Here is an 18,086-nt window from a genome sequence, read left to right on the forward strand (position 1 = left end):
CGGTGAACCGGTTGATGAGGCGGTGCTGCCGCCTGCTGGACCGGAGGGTGAACCCCGTCATACGGTCAGCTACTGTTATATAAATTGTCTCTAGTAAACCTCCAAATTAATACAAATAAATACTATTTATACACACACAATGAAGTACAGGTGTATGTCACAGTTTCTTCATATAGTATCTCTGTAGTTTTATAAGTCTAATAATCAGATAATTAATATCCAATTCAATTGAGTTTTATTTGTATAGCGCCAATTCACAACAGAAGTCATCTCAAGGCACTTTACGGTGTTTAAGGTTTAAGACCTTACAGAGAATAATTATACAAAATAAATGATGGAGAAAACCCAACAATCCCATTTGAGCAAACTTTAGGCAACAGTGGAGAGGAAAAACTCCCTTTAGAGGAAGAAACCTCCAGCAGAACCAGGCTCATAGTGGGCGGCCATCTGCCTCGACCGGTTGGGGTGAGTGGAAAGAGAAGAGAGAAAAGAACAGCAGGCGACAAAAACAACATATATATACCATATAATATGCAGATAGATAATTAGATATAATTAGATCATTAGAAATAGAGTGCATTTACTGGTCCTACCGACACGCCCAATGTTCTTGCTGCTTGTTGTTGTTGTTGCTCAAATGGGATGTTGGTATAAGTCTGTATACAGTTATATTTAAGGTCTTAAACCTTAAACAGTGTAAAGTGTCTTGAGATGACTGCTGTTGTGATTTGACGCTATACAAATAAAATTTAATTGAAAATGATTTCTTCAATATTTTTTTTCTTCTGCATATTTCATGATATAAGTACATATGATATTAATTTAGAATCTTAGTGATCATTATGTATTGATAATAATGGTTAACATTGATCCACTTAAGTAGACAGTACTTAAACAATATAAATATTATTGGTACTTTAATGGCACTAACTCATAGATTATTATATATATTTTAATATATGTAGTGAAAATTGTACAATATGAGTATATGCTTCATTTATGCAATGACATTTTAGAATATTACATATATTATGACATAAAATATTTTTAAATAACAGTTTGTCTGTTAATCACTTTACAAAGTGATAAACTTTGATATGATAACATATGAAATTATGTTATCATTCAAATAGCATTATAAATTATACATAATCGTATAATAAGTATTTTTATACAGTATAATATAATATTAACAATTAATAATTATTAATTTAACAGTTTTGTTGTTTTAGTTTGTGAAAGCTGCATCATATGTCACAGAAAAAGCAAACTAGAAAAAGGTCACAGTAATTTAAAGACGGATATTATTTTGAGTTGATACAAGTGAGATCAGAGGTGAGAGAGAGACACTGTGATAAACAGGGAGAGCGAGAGACTCATCCGCCCACACCATCAGTTAACTGACTGGCAGATCAACCAATCACCTCTCTCTGCTACTCTCTCATGCCCCTGATTGGTGCATACTGCAGCAAAACTCAATGGCTGCCCCCCTCTTCATCCTCCACCCCCTCCTCCGTCTGGTGGTGCTGCTGCTGCTGCAAGCTGCTGGTGTTGCCGTGACGATGATATCCTCCCCCTCCCACACACACACCGGAGAAGAGAGGGAGCAAGCAAGATGCTATGTGACGCGCTGGCTTCAGGCTGCAGAAGCAACACACGCTCACACTCACTGCCTGCGTCTGAGGAAAACATGGTGAGTTCTGGCTCTGTGTTTTTGGGATGAGAGGACAGGAGGGTGCACGGATGGCTGGGTGGATGGATGGATGGATGGGTGGAGGAATGTTAAGATGACAGCAGCATCTGTAGCATGGTGTGTGTTTGACAGAGAGGGATGAGGGAGGTGCAGGAAAGAGAGATTGAAAAGGGATGGATCAGAGGAGGATGGAGGGATTTCAGGATGAAGGGTGGAGGATGAATGAATGAACGATCCACCTCAGCTTTAGAGCAAATGCACATATGTGTGTGTGCTTGTGCTATCAGGCCTCTATGTACTCCACGCTAGCATCCTGAGTGCTAACAGTAACAGGAGGTACGTCACATCTCTGAACAGAAACTGAGCCGATCCACTCTGACTTTAACATCTATGACAACTGAGCAGTAGTATCAGACACAGGCCCAGAGACCCAGCAGGTCAGATAGCCACCAAGCCAAAGCCTCTGTAAAATATGAAGAGAATAGTATTTAGTGTTAGAAAGACAAACAAATGACTGCACTGCAAAAAATACCACCACACAAAAAGATACAAAATACTTATGAAGGCAGGAAAAACAGCAAGAATGACACGAAAAATGACTAAAGGAAGCCCAAAATGCTAAGAGACAGTGAAAGGACTATAAAATACATCAAATTAATCCTATTTAATGTTGTTTATATGGCCTAATCACAAATTTACAATCTTTAGAACATATGATGCCACATGTTCTTACAATGGAAAACACGGAAATAAACGATTTCCCAAAAAACAAATAAACAAAGATACATAAAAACAAAAATCATGGTACTACATACAGTAGATTCTCAACCAGTCCAAGAATCTTTAAATGAGCTGTCAAGTTCTTGACTAATATCAACTTTTACTTGCCTTGACCAATTTTGTTGGAATGGTATCTTGGTTATGCTCATAGTGTTGAGAACAGATGTTAGTTGATCCTTGCTTCTAACTTATTGTAAATTTCTGTAGTTGCCAAAAGCTGAAGCAATAAATTCAGCATTGCTTTTAAATTTAACTGTCAACAAATGCACAACAGGAATCACTGTGATAATAATGATACAGGTTGCAGCAGGACAAATGTTGAATGCTTGAAATTAAACAAGGAATATTGTGAAAATTGAGATGAAAACTTTAAATTCTGCAGCATAGTTTAATCAGTCACTTACGCACAGAGTGTTTTTTGTAAGTTGCTTCCACTGTGTTAATTACGTATGGTGTCTGTCTGGTGCTTGGTGGTCACCAGGCTTAGTGGATTTTTACAGTTTTTTCCTGAGAACAACTGTGGCTAGAAAACGATAGTGGTTGAGACTTATTGTTTATAAAATTTAAAATAACAGAGGACCCAAGAAGCATTCTTGTGGGACACCACATAAAAACCAAAGACCTTAGAAACGTCATGTACTTTTTATACAAATGTTAAAGTTTTACATTTGGTGAAGAGATATGTGTGTGTGTAACTATAGGATAGGATATTTACATTATTATTACAGATTAACTAACTAACTGATATGGAAAACTAAGAATGGAAACAATGTCCATTTAATTCAGGGGCAATATGAAAGGGGTAAGAGGAGGGACCTGCTCTCTGTTACCCTCCATCATTTCTTTAAGCAGGTGTTGCAGCATTTATTAAACTCTTGGTAAACCCCAGCATAAAAATATTACTTAAAATAATAAGGAATAAATCCAACCACACCTTAGAGAACTACATTCACCGCTTTAGGAACAGACGCTTCCATTTTTCTCTGTTGTCTCTACCCAGATCGTAGCTCTGTTGCATCACTTGTAGTGTCCATCATTCTGGCTCTTGTGTTGCCCTTCCCTGTGCTCTGCTGACGTTACGTCTGCCAGCGATGGCTTCTGCCCGTCTGTGTGACTGCATGCTCTGCCCATACAACTCCACGTTTTCTACCTCCCCATACAGTTGATCTCCGCGTGTGCTATCCATTTCTCTCTGTCTGCACCATACATTTACATTTAGCCATTTAGCTTTGATCCAAAGTGACTGAGGTACAAGGGAAGCGAAAAGTCTAAGTCAAGGTGAAAATATTAAAGCAGAGTACCATAGTACCATATTTTTCTTTCCAGGACTGTTTCTGAAGTGCACACTATAGAGTCTTCACCATGTTGTACTGGTGTCAGACTGTTGAGTTTGTAAAGCAGTACACTAAAGAGTATAGGGCACTGAAAGCTTCCACAGTGGAAAGAAAAAAGTAGTTCACCTGGCATGTAGTACCATCCCACAATGCACTGCTCCCTGTGTGAGAGCTAGGTACATTGTTTAAACAGTATCTGAAATATAAAAATGTACTGCTCACCACTGAATGAACGACTTAGTGTACATTATAATGCAAGTTATGAATGAGTGAACAGGGAGTGAGTTCAGACTCAGACCAGGTCTCTCTAACGTCCCTCTTTGCTTTCTGCCAGAGTCTAATTAACCACAGGTGTTCACAGTTTAACTAATCAATCACAGGAAGTTAGTTGTGAAAGGATGTAATTAAATAAATTATCAGCAAAACAAGAGCTACAATAGACACAAACATAAAGCAACCCGTGCAACAGCGTAATCTTTTATTTTTTATTTCCTCATTCGTCCTTGATGTTGAACTCAAACATCTAAACACCGGGTTAAAGTCTCTGGGACTGTGTCTCCAGTGAATTTACTAATATAAAATTTACTGGAATAGTTTTCATAGAGGTGTTAAACCCTCGACAAATTGGAAACACAGCTACAAATAGAGACAGAGAGCGACTAATTCAAACAGAGAGAAAAACAGAAACTGAAAGGCAACGTGGCCATTAATCTTCCCATGGGAATATATGAAGAGAAACAGATTAGATTACATGTGTGTGTGTGTGTGTGTGTGTGTATTTTCCTCTAGCGTGACGTCACACTGTAGATTTACTGACAAGCTCTTTAGAGACCGGTTTCAATGTCACATTTCTTACACACTCTGCAGCCGCTGCTTGACGGAAATGAATTTACACTGAGTATTGGTCTGTGTTTAAATCCCACGTTGATGTAATGGAGTCTGGTCTGTTGAGTCGAGGTGACGTAAGTTGCTTTTAGCTTGTTGCATTCATTTAGACATTGCTTTTTAAACTTTAAACTGGGGCAACTGTAATGTACTGTATTTAGATTATATGTTGCACTTTTCATTGAGAGACATTGACGTGGATTTGATTTAAGTGGCCTTCCTTTACATCCACTGCTCATGTGCCCTCAGCAGAACTAAAGCAGGATGTACTGAGCAGCTCTGTGAAACACATGTGCAGAGCTGCTGACTTTTTCTCAATGAATTACTGGATATATTGCAGTAGATAAAAAAAAAAATATGGAACAAGATAGAGAAGATAAATCCTGGTGGAGCTGGCTCAGAGGTCAACAGAAGTTTAATGCACTGTGATCTGGGCAGTTCAGTGTGACTGGGAAAATAAATACATATACACATTACATGCATGTTATGTCCTTTAATTATTTTAATAGATTGGCACAACACTGCACTGCATTAACACTGTATGTTTTCAGTGCAGCTAAACGAAATCAGGTTATTACAATAAAAAATTCAGCCACTAATCAGCTGTTTCCATCATGAGGGACCCTGACCTGAAGATGATCATGCGGGAGGAGTTAGAATTTACAACCTGTCACCTGCAGCTCTTTGTCTAATACTAATTAATTGTGCTTCCTGCAACCCCTGCACAATAAAATCCACTGAGTGCTTTTAATGTGAAGCAGCAGGAAGTGTTGGGTTATCATTGGCATTAAAAGCTCTGACCAGCAGTGTGGACGGTAAACACAGAGGCACAGTACTACCACTAATGAAAACTACAATGTAAAGACAATGATTAAGATAAGTAGTCTTAAAGAGTAAAACATATACAGAGAAATATGAACTGTTGTTTGCACGCTCACTCTAGATAAGCAAACAAATAAAAAAGCTAAAAAATAAAAATGAAAACTTTAATATATTAAAAAATATTAAATACTAAGATTTAGACTTCTTAGAATTGTGTCCTTTATATAAAAAACAAAGAACCAGAAAGAAAGAAAGGGTTCAGTTGTCTCTGATTCTGTATGTGACTGTTACAGAGAGTCACCACAGTGTCACAAGACAAACACACACACACACACACACACACACACACACACACCGTCGCCCCCTAATCCTCGATTTTCTGCAATGTGCTGCAGGAAAACCTTCAGTGAAAGTGTGGGGGTGCAGCATAATGTGTGTGTGTGTGTCTGCATTATGACACTGAACACAAAATTATAAAATTATTTCATATTCAAGTCTAAAATAAAGAAAAATCTATCTTGTAGCGTGAGACAGACACAAAGTGAGTATCGGCTACTGTCATGTCTGAAGGTTGTGTGTTCTGAACAGAAAATCTGGGGGAGGAGGAGGAGAAACAGGATTATGTACATGATCAGAGGCAACTCATATCCATAATCCCTCCCCTTTATGAATAATTCATCAAAATGTTCACTTCATATTTTACACACATATGATAAAATAATGAAATACAGACATCAAAGAGTGAACCCCAAAAAACAGACACAAAGAATCGAGGAAGACAGAAAAAGCAAAGTGACTGGGAACAAAAAAGGTGCTCTCGAATATAATGTGCTAAATTTATATGTTTTCCTATTTTTTTTATGTTTGAGCATCTTTTAAAGCTACATATTTTAGTTAATGAAGAGAAATGCATATTACACTATATGTAATAAAAAAGTAAAGTACTTACAAGTGAACTGGTGTAATCTAATGCAAATATATTTGTACCTGGTTTAGGAAAAACTAAATTTTATAGTTTATAGAAATACTGTCTATAAACTGTTTTGAAGGAGCCCAGTTCAACACCAATGAAAACTACAAACCTGTGTAATAAACATATAGTGTCAGTCAAAATTGCTGTTAATGTTATCACACTTTGAAAACTGTGGTATAGACAGGTGGTAACAGAATTCAAGGGTACTGAAGAACTGGACCGCTGAGTGTATATTTAAATATTCAATTCAATTTTAATAAGCACCAAATCATAAAATAATTCATCTCAAGGCACTTTACAGTGTTTAAGGTTAAAGACCTTATAAAATATAACTGTAGACAGAATTATATAGAAAAGCCAACAACACTGCTTGAGCAGCACTAGGAGACAGTGAAGAGGAAAAACTCGCTTTAGAGGAAGAAAACTCCAGCAGAACCAGGTTCAGGGTGGGCGCCCATCTGCCTTGACCGGTTTGGGTGGGCAGGTCGGTAGGACCGGTAACTGGACTCTAGAGATATACAGCTCCAAATATATATACCCAAACAATTGTTGGTACATTTTTAAAAACAGTTCATATTATTACAGTATATTGTATACTTTCGTTTAATGTGTCTTGGAATTATTTTCCCAGGTGACCACGCCTCATAAAACACATCAGTTTGTCCACAGAAAGGTTTTAGTAACTGTGTTTGACGTCTGACTTCATTTCCCTTTAAACTGCCTTAGGATCCACATTAACCAGATAATAGTTTAAAATAACAAGACATTTACATGTTTTTGAATGCTATGTGCATCCCGTCACCTCGCGGGGGGAGAAACTGGGAACTGGGACATGTTGTATCATCAGCGTGAATCTGTGAAAACACAGGCCGCTAAATTTAGGATTTTAGGATTAAAAGGCCCAAGATTGCTTCACTTTTTGTGGTGCCTCTTCCTCATCCCTCCCCATACAGTCTGTTACCATGGAAACCAGAGCCTCACCCCCCCCCCAAGTCTCTCTCTCTCTCCATCCTCTCCCACTTTGAAGACACGGCAGTGACCTACATTGCTGCTCCTAGAAGCTCTTTTTTAGTATGTGTACATTTCATGCTGTTGGATCCCACACATTGCACCACACTCGCCCCCCAACCCCGTCCCTGGGTTGTACCATCTGTCTCGGGGCTTGTTGCACATACCATCTGGGAGGTAATTAGGGGTGTGTGTTGATGTAACATGCCGCCTGGGAAGAACATATGGACATTCCTATAGTGGGGAAGACAGACTTGGACGGTTTGTGTGTATAAACAAGTGGATTTCCACTGGTTATTTACATGTGTATGAAATGAAATTGACAAACGTCTGTCAATGAAGCAAATACCCTCAGGGCACGTTTGGGGTTTTCCCAATTATGACTCATCATGTTTACCCTACATTTGTAAAGTAAAATACTCATTCTCATGATAACACTAACTACACATGACAAAGTATGACAGTGCACAATCAAGACTGAAATTACAGGTTCTGTGCTAAACCAACTGGGGTTTGGTGTTTCTATGAAAACGGAAGCAGCTTTTACCTGCTACAATTCATTTCTCCTCTTATTGCAGGCCTTTAAGCAACAAATTCATAGATCAAAAATATTATTAATATATTATTTGAATCTTTTAAAGCAACTGACCCAGCAAGTACATAAACCAACACTGGGTCACAACAACCCTCTTGTCTTGGGTAAATGTAACCCAGTAATGTTTTTTTATGCACCACCACTGGTTAATTGGTTTAGAAGAACCCCCTTTTTCTTGGTTAATTTTCTACCTTCAGTATTGGCTCAGTTGTGTTTTATCGTCCCGAACACTTGTCCAGCTTTAACACAGGACTTATTTGTCTTTGTTGCTTTCATTCCACGACAACTTAACAGGGAAACACAACAAGGTACTTTTCTAATAAGAGGATTAAAACATCGGAGGACGACCGCTTTGTCTCATTATCTCAGTTTGCTAAAGCCTCATATTGTTCTACACAACAGGGACCATAGATTGTGTCACCAGTCACTTCCAATGAAAGGCTCAGATCAGATATATACTGAATGAAGAGTATTACCAGGAGGAATTATTACGACAAAGAAAACCCCTTTTATGTTCAAAGGAGCACTTGACTATTGTTTTAGGACAAACCTGGAAATTGTGAACCTTCCCTTGCAGAACACTTCTTTCTCTTAATATCTCTTTGTTTACTTATTCCTTGTTCTTCTCTCTTCTCTTTCAGGGTGCAGTGGATACTTTGAACCCTCTATGGATAAAATAAACGCCAAGGTTCACGACTTTCACCCAAAAAAGACCCTAAAGAGGATCGGATCACTGCTCACAGACTATAATTCTGTTTCCATGTGTCTTTCAAGAGATGCTCATGACCCCAGTACTGGACAACGCATGGAGAGAGAGGAAAGGGACAAGCTGTGGATTTCTGGATGTCTGGATCAGCAAGTCAACAGGAATGTAATGGAATAATGTTTCTCTGATTACAGACTTCATTAAAGGGCTCGTCTTAAACCGTAATCCCTTCTCTTAGCATCAGAGAGACTAATAAGACAAAGCTCTGACAGAAGTGGATAACTGTAAACCAAAACCACTGAACATATGAATTCCCAGCACTCTTTTCTGGGTGCTGTGTAGAAAGGTCCGGCAGCTAAGGGGTAACTTGGAAGTTTAACCCCTCAGATCTTTCTTGATATGACAAAGGAATGAAATACGAAACAAGGAGTTTACCACAGCAAACAGTACTAAAAGGACGTAGGAATCCTTGTATTTAAACATCCAGATTCTTCCCCTGGCTGTAAAGTGGGAAAAGGGGTGTGTTCAGAGGTTCACCCCCACCACGGTGTCGCTCGCAGATGGAGGCCCACCAGCACTCCCCAGATAGCAGCAGTGAGGAGTGCACCGTCCTTGAGGCTCCGCCCGGCAAAAACACCTGCCCCCAACATGCAGGGAAGGTAGGAAACCACATACTGTAGTAACTCTATGTTGCTGGAAAGAAAGTGTTTGCTTTTGATGGCAACTTGCAAAGGCCTCTATAGATCCTTAGATTCTAGCAACTTGGGTTAATAACAACTCAAATACAAATACATGTCTTCAATGAGAAAATACTTGTGCATATACAATCTAAAGCACAAATCTTCAAAGTAATTTGCCATTCATGGTCACACCACTATGATATTTCATAGTGAACTGATTTCATTGCAAAAATCTAACCAAATTTTTTAAGCCATTTTTGGCATTTTATAAATTATTGTTAAATGCTATTGGCTACACTCTTTTCCTATTTCCTCGGAAGAGAGCATATTATCTTGTAGGATGATGTGCAAGGATTGTTGAAAGACTGACTGACAGGTCTGACAGATCTAGAAATATGAACCTGACTCATTTTAAAATAGTTCAAAACCTCATTATTTGTCACAACCGGTTTACGTTAGGTACATTTCAGTGCAAACACACAGTGATGCTAAAATCAAACAAAGAGGACTTATTGATTATTGACATTTGAGCACTTAGTAGAATGAATTTAACTCCACCTGCTCCCTCTCTACCTCTATCTTCCACCCTCTCTCTCTCTTTCTCATTCTAACCTTTTCATGTCTAGGTGGCTGACCTCTACTGTTCAGCCTGTGAATGTGCGCTGTGTGAGGACTGTGTGTCGGATCATGAAGAACACCCAAAGGTTCCCCTCAGCCAGGCCCTAGAGCAGCACCGCAGTAGCCTGCAGGAGAGACTGGGGGCAGTCCAGAACAGGTACGGATCGCATTTCCATACAGTCATTCAGACAAAATCAATTAAAGCACAAACACATGCAAGTCATCTCATGTCATTTCCTTTTCTGTTTGACTCGTCTTTATTGTGAGTCTTGCATCTATAACTAGCACCAAGTGTAATGAGAACATACTGTTGTTTTTTTTGCTACTTTTTGGTACGTACACTGACTAAATTGTAATTAAAGCCAATGCTTCTATCTCCTTTATGGATAGTAATGACTTCAATGTCACTGTGATGTCTTAAGTTGTAATATTTGTTCTAGAACTACACATAACCAGTAGGGGGCACTAGGATCAAACTGAACTTCCATTAATATTTGGTTTTCATTCAAGTTCAAAGACATGTGCTTTGCAAATACTGTAAACCCTGTAAGGATGACAGCATAAATTGGCTGTTTAAAAAAAAAGCTAATAAAAAGGTGTAGTTTCAGACTGATTGGTAAAATAAACATTAAGATTAGCAACATTTAACCTATGAAAATACTATAAAATACTCCATTACAATTAAATATCTTGTATTCAAATCTTATTTAAGTCTTACAAGTAAAAGCAAATAATTTCTGCTATATGTGTTATATAATAAACATGAATACAGTTAATTACCAATAATATCTATATTTAGATTTTGAAGTTGAAGCTAAATTCCAACAAATACAGTACAAGGGAAGATGAGAGGCTGACATCTGGAGGACAGCCAGGGAAATGCAATACACAATAGCAAAAAAAATAAATAAATAAAATGAAAAAAATCATATCCCCTCCCCACTGCAGTGCTTTTAGCTTTGCATAAGCAATTTATTTTTGCTCTCCTGACAGTATGTCTTGCAAGCACACACACTAGCAATTTATCACAAGGAACAAACTGCAAATTCAGACTTGGTTGCACATGCTCAGAATGGTAAAGAGAGAATTAACAAAGCTTTTCCTGGTTTGAAAAATTAAGGGTGTTCTGCGAATGTGTCACAATGAAACAAACAATTAGACATTTAGCTGAATTTTCTTTTCACCTTTAAATCCCTTTTTTCCTCTATGTGTACCTCACTAGACTCCCTCAGATCTCAGATGCCCTGACCTTCATTAAAGAGATCCTCCAACAGCTGACCAATCAGAGAGGTTCCATTGAAGAGGACATCCAATCAAGTTTTGAGGACTTGCATAAGCAACTGGATGTTCGGAAGAGTGTTCTACTGATGGAGCTGGAGGTCACATATGGGCTCAAACAGAAGGTGCACATGTCTAGCTTGTAGATTTTGGGGAACCTGGCAAAGTTTAAGTTTATATGACTGATTATTACTTCTCACTCTTATTTTGTTATGGTCATAGAACAATGTAGGATAATCCTCAAATGTCATCTCTCTCTGTCTCTAGGTCCTCCAGGCCCAGGTGGACAGCCTTTCCAGGGGAGAGGGGGACATCATTGCCACCTGTACCCAGACAGAGGAAGCCTTGGCTGGGGAGGCATGCGTAGCAAGCCTGCAGGTGGAGCGGGAGCTAGGGGAGAGGCTGGTAGAGCTGGCCAGTCTCCGCCTACCATATCAGCCAGAGGAGAATGACCAGCTGGATCTCCAGCTGGAGACTGACGGGATGAGGAAGTCCATACACAACTTGGGGACGATTGTTACGACCAGGTGAAACCCTGCTAACACAAAAATCAACCCTAACGCAAGTATTTTCCAATTTAACATTATTTGACCCACCCTTGTCTTACTTGTCTACCTCAGTGCGGTGGCAAGCCAGAGTGAGGCTATGGGTGCAGGACTGGAGCAGTGCATTGTGGGACACCCTGCCTCTGTTACCATAGTGACAAGAGACAAGTCAGGGGGAGCCTGTAAGAGTGGAAATGCGATTCTGTCAGCTGAGGTTTGTTTTATGCCCACATTCAGATACAATTTGAGCTGTTCTGTGGTATCACAAATATTTATAAAGACTTACCCATGTGTTTTTACAGGTATTCACCCCTGATGGCAGCATAGTAGACGGCGAAATAGTGGACCACAAGAATGGGACATATGAATTTGTGTACACGGTGCCAAAGGAAGGCGACTTCTCATTGGCTCTACGTCTCTATGACCAGCACATCAAAGGAAGTCCCTTCAAACTGACCGTCACTAGGGCTTTTGAGACAGAAGTAGAGGTGGGTGGGTAGTGTATATGCACTGGACAACTTATGGACAATGCCTTTCAGTCTCAGCTTTGATGTACAGTACAAGTAAAGACCTCTTTACACTGTATTCTGACTTTATTTTTATCTCTTCAGGTGTCTCCCTCAACCACCACAGCTACCAACTCAGCAGCCAATGCCACCCCATCCACAGGCTCTTCTGAAGGAGCAAAGAGACGAGGAAAGTCCCCCGGCCAGAAGAAGAAGGGCTCCAAGAGGGCAAGTAGTGCTCTGGGCACCCCAAGACGCAAAACCCAAAACCCCATTGAAGACGACCTCATCTTCAGGATCGGTGAGAATTTAGTGCAGACAAACCAGGAGATTTGGGTACATTTCTAACGTGGTTTTGACTGTACTGCTGTCTGCCATGTTGCTAATTATCCTTAAAAAATGTTTCGATGAACATGGTGAAAACATAGACAGAGTTACCACAACATAAACAAATACTGGCTGAAAAACTGACAGCATGTTAAAGCTGCTGCTTGAAATAGTTTTTTATTTTGTTATATTTTATTTTATCGCTCTCTTCAGGAACAAAAGGGCGAAACAAAGGAGAGTTTACTAACCTTCAAGGAGTGGCTGCATCTTCCAGTGGCAGGATACTGATTGCTGACAGCAACAATCAGTGTGTCCAGGTAAAACACAGTTTGCCCAGTCCTTATATCCTCATCTTATTAAAATGATGATGTAGAAGCTAAGCACTGCATTATGTCTAACTATTATCTTCATATCCCAGATTTTCTCCAATGAGGGGGAATTTAAGAGTCGTTTTGGAGTGCGGGGACGATCGCCAGGGCAACTGCAGCGCCCCACAGGTGTGGCCGTGCACCCCAGTGGTGACATCATTATTGCCGACTATGACAATAAATGGGTCAGCATATTCTCCTGTGAGGGAAAGTTTAAGGTTGGTGTGCCTTTAACTTTGAAGCGAATTAAAAGTTTTGTCGAATCATTCTTTGTATTTACTGGTTGTGCTTGCTGTCCATTAGGCAAAGCTTGGCTCCGGAAGACTTATGGGACCAAAGGGCGTATCTGTGGACCAGAATGGTCACGTGATTGTGGTGGACAATAAGGCGTGTACTGTCTTCATCTTCCAGCTGACCGGCAAGCTCATTACCAAGTTTGGTAGTCGCGGCAATGGTGACAAGCAGTTTGCAGGTAGTTCATGTTTAGAGATATGAAATGTCTGAAATGTTTGAATATATATTAATTACTGAAAGTTGTTCAATGTAAGTACCAGCTAAGTGTAAGTGGTGAAAACAGCTGAGGTGTCAGCAGAGGTGCAGTGAAAACGCAGCCTGATTTTGTTGTTTTCTGTGTTCCTGTTCCTAAGGTCCACACTTTGCAGCAGTGAACCAGAACAATGAGATCATTGTGACTGACTTTCATAACCACTCAGTCAAGGTACTAACTAAGCAATAACACAATATGGTCTAGATCCATTTCAAATTAAAAGATGCCTTTAATGTTATCTGAAGGAACAGGTGGATATTTAATTTGCTGTTCATTGAGACCTAAAACATATACCATGAATATGATTTCTAATATCTTTCTCTACCTCTGTCTTGGACAGGTTTTCACCCCTGAGGGAGAGCTGGTGTTAAAATTTGGCTCTAATGGTGAGGGAAACGGTCAGTTCAATGCTCCCACTGGTGTTGCTGTCGATGTTAATGGAAACATCATTGTAGCTGACTGGGGTAACAGTAGAATACAGGTACAGCAATGCCTCTCAAGCTGTAATGGTCACATTGTTTTTCCTAGAAAATAATTATGAAAACCCATTTTTATCCTGTGTCCAAACATTTCCAGGTGTTTGATGGCACTGGCTCCTTCCTCTCATACATCAACACATCGGCGGACCCGCTGTATGGACCCCAAGGTCTGGCTCTGACTTCAGACGGGCATGTGGTAGTGGCTGACTCAGGCAACCACTGCTTCAAAGTCTATCGCTACCTACAATGATGGAGGATTGGGTAGAGAAGTGAAATGGAGGCAGGAGAGATGGGCCCAGTGAGCAGTTGTTGGAGTGTGAAGATACAATGTCAAAATTTTGGGAATTCTTGCATGAACCTCTATCACTGCCTGTAACAATTGAAGAAGAGATGGATACAAAATAGTTGGAAGCAAAGACGATAGATTATAAGTTACCATCATTACATTATTAGAACCGCAGTGGCAATATGATGTGGTTTTAAGATCTTTGTTATTGGTCTTTGAACAACATCTTCTTAGAAGGCTAAAGGCGGCTGAGTTGCAGAGTTGTGAGCTCGAACAGAACGAAAATTTGCAATCTCCATGCAAATTTAATAAGTATTACTGAATGAGATACACAAGAGATGCAAAGGTTGGAGGGTGCGCTATCCAATGACAGATTCATGATGTCAAACTCTACAAGTCCTTCCTTCACCCAATTTGGCACTAGTACAACGCTGGAAGAGTGGCTGAAAATGGCTTCAAAAAGAACAACAGATTGCAAGAGTTGATGATGTTAACATCTTTAGAAACCACTGCTCCCTAAACCCACAAATGATGGTGGCTATGGGGATCACAAAGGCTTCAAAGGCTTCAAAGGCATGAAGAGAGGAATTTCAAAAAAGATTACCTGAAGGATTAAACGTTTTCTAAAGTTCTGCCTTCACATATTGTATGTATGCAGACAAAACAACGGACAGTGAGCTAAAAGAGGCCTTTGTCTTGGTTTGACATAATTTTGTTTACTCCATGCCATTTCCACAGATTTCCCTTAAACCTTTTGTACCAACATCTGCTCTAACATTTGGAAACTAATATTAGCTAGCAAGTCTTAGGACTTGGCTGGCTGCCCTTGAAGACAACACTTTACTGTAAACTGGTCCAGCAGTAGCATACTGTAGTTTTAGAAGGAAACAACAGTAAATGTGCAAATCCATAAATAAGATACACAAAAAGTGCTAAAAGTGGGTATTTCCTCAGCCAAATTTCCATTGACTACATTGTCATATGTCACAATAAATTGTTTTTAGATCAAGACATTGGCCACTTTCAGCCTGTTGTTCATGGAATGTTTACTTTCTTTCTTGGCGTATGCTTGTATTATTTACAATTGTTATACAGCAGATTAATCATTAGAAATGATTGCTTGACTGTGATTCTGATTGTCTGAATGATAGATTTATTTGGTTGATTGACATAGCTTTGAGAGAAGCAGCATTGCCTATTTACGCTTGTTTTAGGTGTTAATATATTTTTTTCCCGAGAAATCTGTTGCAAGGAGGAAAAAAAATCTATAAAATCTAACTTATATATTTGTGAGAATACCTTTAATATTATCATGTGAAATATTCAGAGTAATCAACATATTTGGAATCAACATTTTACCACGCTCGTTTCTGCTCGCAATCTCTGTTGGGAAGACAAGAAGCTGGAGGATGGAAAACCAGAATGTTTCAAGTCACTTTTCATTCTTCGACCATTTCCGGTGCTGTCGCTCGCTTGTGCAATTTCACGTTCCGTCATCACCAGTGAAACAAAACCTCAGTGTTCTAGAAGCATGCCGCTAACATCGAACATCCCTGATTCCAAATGCAAGCTCCCATTTGACACATAGTTCATCCACAACCAAGTAGATTTACAGTCATGTTAAGTACAGTGTAGGACGAAAAGTAATTGAAACTACAAAGCATTTACGAAGTCATTTTGGAAAAGTGCAAAGTGATAATAATATAAAGCATTTACATCAACTATTAAATAGGAAAACTAGATTTAAGTTACTCACATTAACAATGGTTTGGAGAGTTTAACCTGCATCTTTCATTTACAGAAAACATCTTGTTGACTAACAGATGCTTGTGGTGTCAGTGATTTACACAATGTTGTCTTTAATAAAACAGGAAGTAAAAACAGCTATTAGTAACATAAATATACTACAATCACAACCGAACAAACGTCTACTCAATAGAAGTTATTACCATATTATGAGTTCTTTATTTATTCATTTATTCATTTTAATATTTTTTTGATTGTGTTCCACCATGTGCATTACAGTTCTTAAGTGCCCATTATATTTCTCCTTTTGATACATCTTGTCTGTGTTAACTTAAAACATGGCGTTGGTATTTGATATGTTTTTTATTGGCTTAATGTAAGGAGACAAATGAGTGTTTAAAGTTTTACTGTATCATTTTTTGGTAAAATGAAGGTTGTCCTGATGTGGGGGAAAAAAATAAACAAGCTAGCAAGTTACCAAAAATAGCTTGTTAGCGTAGCATTTCTGATGGAAACCAGTGGCTACTTTTACCACCAAGCTAATTAGCTGTACGCATGACTACAGTACAAGAATGACCAACTGTATAGATCATTACTTGCTGGTGTTCAGGCCATTAGGTTTCAATAACTAGCACTGTATTTTGTAAGATATGGTGAAAGTACTTAAAGCTAACTCTATAGTTTTGGTCGTTTTTAGACACTGGTTTCAATCCTAATGCTAACTGTCGCTTTGACAGATATCAAATATTTTTTATGCAAGTGAAATACAACAAGTACATGTTTAATAAAGATAATACACCAATCAGCCACAACATTAAACCCACATGGTGGTGTTAAAGTGTCCGTTTGTGGCTGATCAGCCCCACAGACAAGCTGCAAAGCACAGCATGTTTGACAACTGTTCACCACGTCCAGCATGAGATTGTTTCTATAATGATGCCGTGGTCTTCGGCAATATTAATACCACAACGTGGTGGTAATGTTGTAGCTGATCAGTCCAGATTAAATTGACAGAGCTCACCTTTTCCATAAGTTGTGTCAGGACAGTGACGTCAAGAGTCCGTCAAAAGTGCCAGTTGCCCAATAGCATTATTAAGGTTCACATTTCGCTCATCAACAACAAACTGAGAGATTTGTTGGCTCTATTGATTGTTTCAACAAAACCAGGCCATTTTCTTACAGTGATCTGGGCCTTGTATGCTGGAGATTCAGCCTTAATGTCAGTGATACACATGAATGTTGTTTCAAAGTTGATATGGTGAAATTGCCTTTGAGTAATGTTGATTTATATGTGTGCAAGATGTAGCCATTCAAACCGTTTAAAACATCAATAGTTTAATCGCAGACTACACATCCATTTGAGGGAAAAAGAAAGAGCCCCCAAATCAACACAGCGGAAATATACTGCATTCATCATTTCTTGGTTGTGTATCATTATCAGTTCACATCAGCAGCATGACATGAACAAATATGTACATCAGTTTTGTTTTTTCCTCAGATGGAGATGTAGTGTTTTGAAACACTGATTAATTCCTTACAGTGTCACTTGCCTGCTTTTTCTCTCTGTGTATTTACTATCTGTTGTGTCTGTTCACTGTTATGGACTGTCTCCTATTCACACACACACTCAACGCTGAAATAAAGCATCGATTCCAACATGGACGCCTTTTGTAGTGGTTTGGTTTTGTGAAAACTCTGCATATATTGAAAGATCCTAAAAAAAACACAAGAATGCATCTAAATAAATGCACATTTTTATATGCCACATGTGCCACCTGTATCTAAATCTAAACCTTCCTGTTCAAATATTTACTGAGAACCATTGTTCTTCTTCTGTTCATTCATTCATGCATATTATGCATACTTATTTAGTAACAGCATAGTTTCCCATACAACTCTTCAGTTTATCC

At 39.0% G+C, this 18,086-nt stretch overlaps 1 protein-coding gene across 2 annotated transcripts; it reads left to right on the plus strand.

Annotated features, from left to right (window-relative positions):
* Window positions 1–1,592: 1,592 nt before the first annotated feature.
* LOC113168111 (tripartite motif-containing protein 2-like) lies at window positions 1,593–17,826 on the plus strand. 2 transcript variants are annotated; one of them, XM_026369115.1, is made up of 14 exons: window positions 1,593–1,693; window positions 8,732–9,455; window positions 10,103–10,251; window positions 11,317–11,497; window positions 11,640–11,899; window positions 11,993–12,131; window positions 12,220–12,405; window positions 12,529–12,724; window positions 12,964–13,067; window positions 13,169–13,336; window positions 13,422–13,590; window positions 13,766–13,836; window positions 14,006–14,146; window positions 14,242–17,826. In XM_026369115.1, the coding sequence occupies exons 2-14, from the start codon at window positions 9,357–9,359 to the stop codon at window positions 14,392–14,394; spliced, it is 2,016 nt and encodes a 671-aa protein (XP_026224900.1). In that variant the 5' UTR covers window positions 1,593–1,693; window positions 8,732–9,356; the 3' UTR covers window positions 14,395–17,826. The 2 variants fall into 2 exon arrangements, with proteins under 2 accessions (XP_026224900.1, XP_026224901.1); XM_026369116.1 differs by lacking the exon at window positions 1,593–1,693 and adding an exon at window positions 4,717–4,769.
* The last annotated feature ends 260 nt before the right edge of the window (window positions 17,827–18,086 follow it).

Source organism: Anabas testudineus, chromosome 18 (genome assembly GCF_900324465.2).
Source record: "Anabas testudineus chromosome 18, fAnaTes1.2, whole genome shotgun sequence".
NCBI classification, from domain to species: Eukaryota; Metazoa; Chordata; class Actinopteri; order Anabantiformes; family Anabantidae; genus Anabas; species Anabas testudineus.

Excerpts from the sequence above, each read along its gene's own strand:
- LOC113168111 (XM_026369115.1), top strand. The coding sequence starts at position 9,357 with ATGGAGGCCCACCAGCACTCCCCAGATAGCAGCAGTGAGGAGTGCACC. Across the intron at positions 11,900-11,992 it reads GGGACGATTGTTACGACCAG|TGCGGTGGCAAGCCAGAGTG; the intron begins GTGAAACCCTGC and ends TGTCTACCTCAG. Across the intron at positions 12,725-12,963 it reads CGACCTCATCTTCAGGATCG|GAACAAAAGGGCGAAACAAA; the intron begins GTGAGAATTTAG and ends CGCTCTCTTCAG.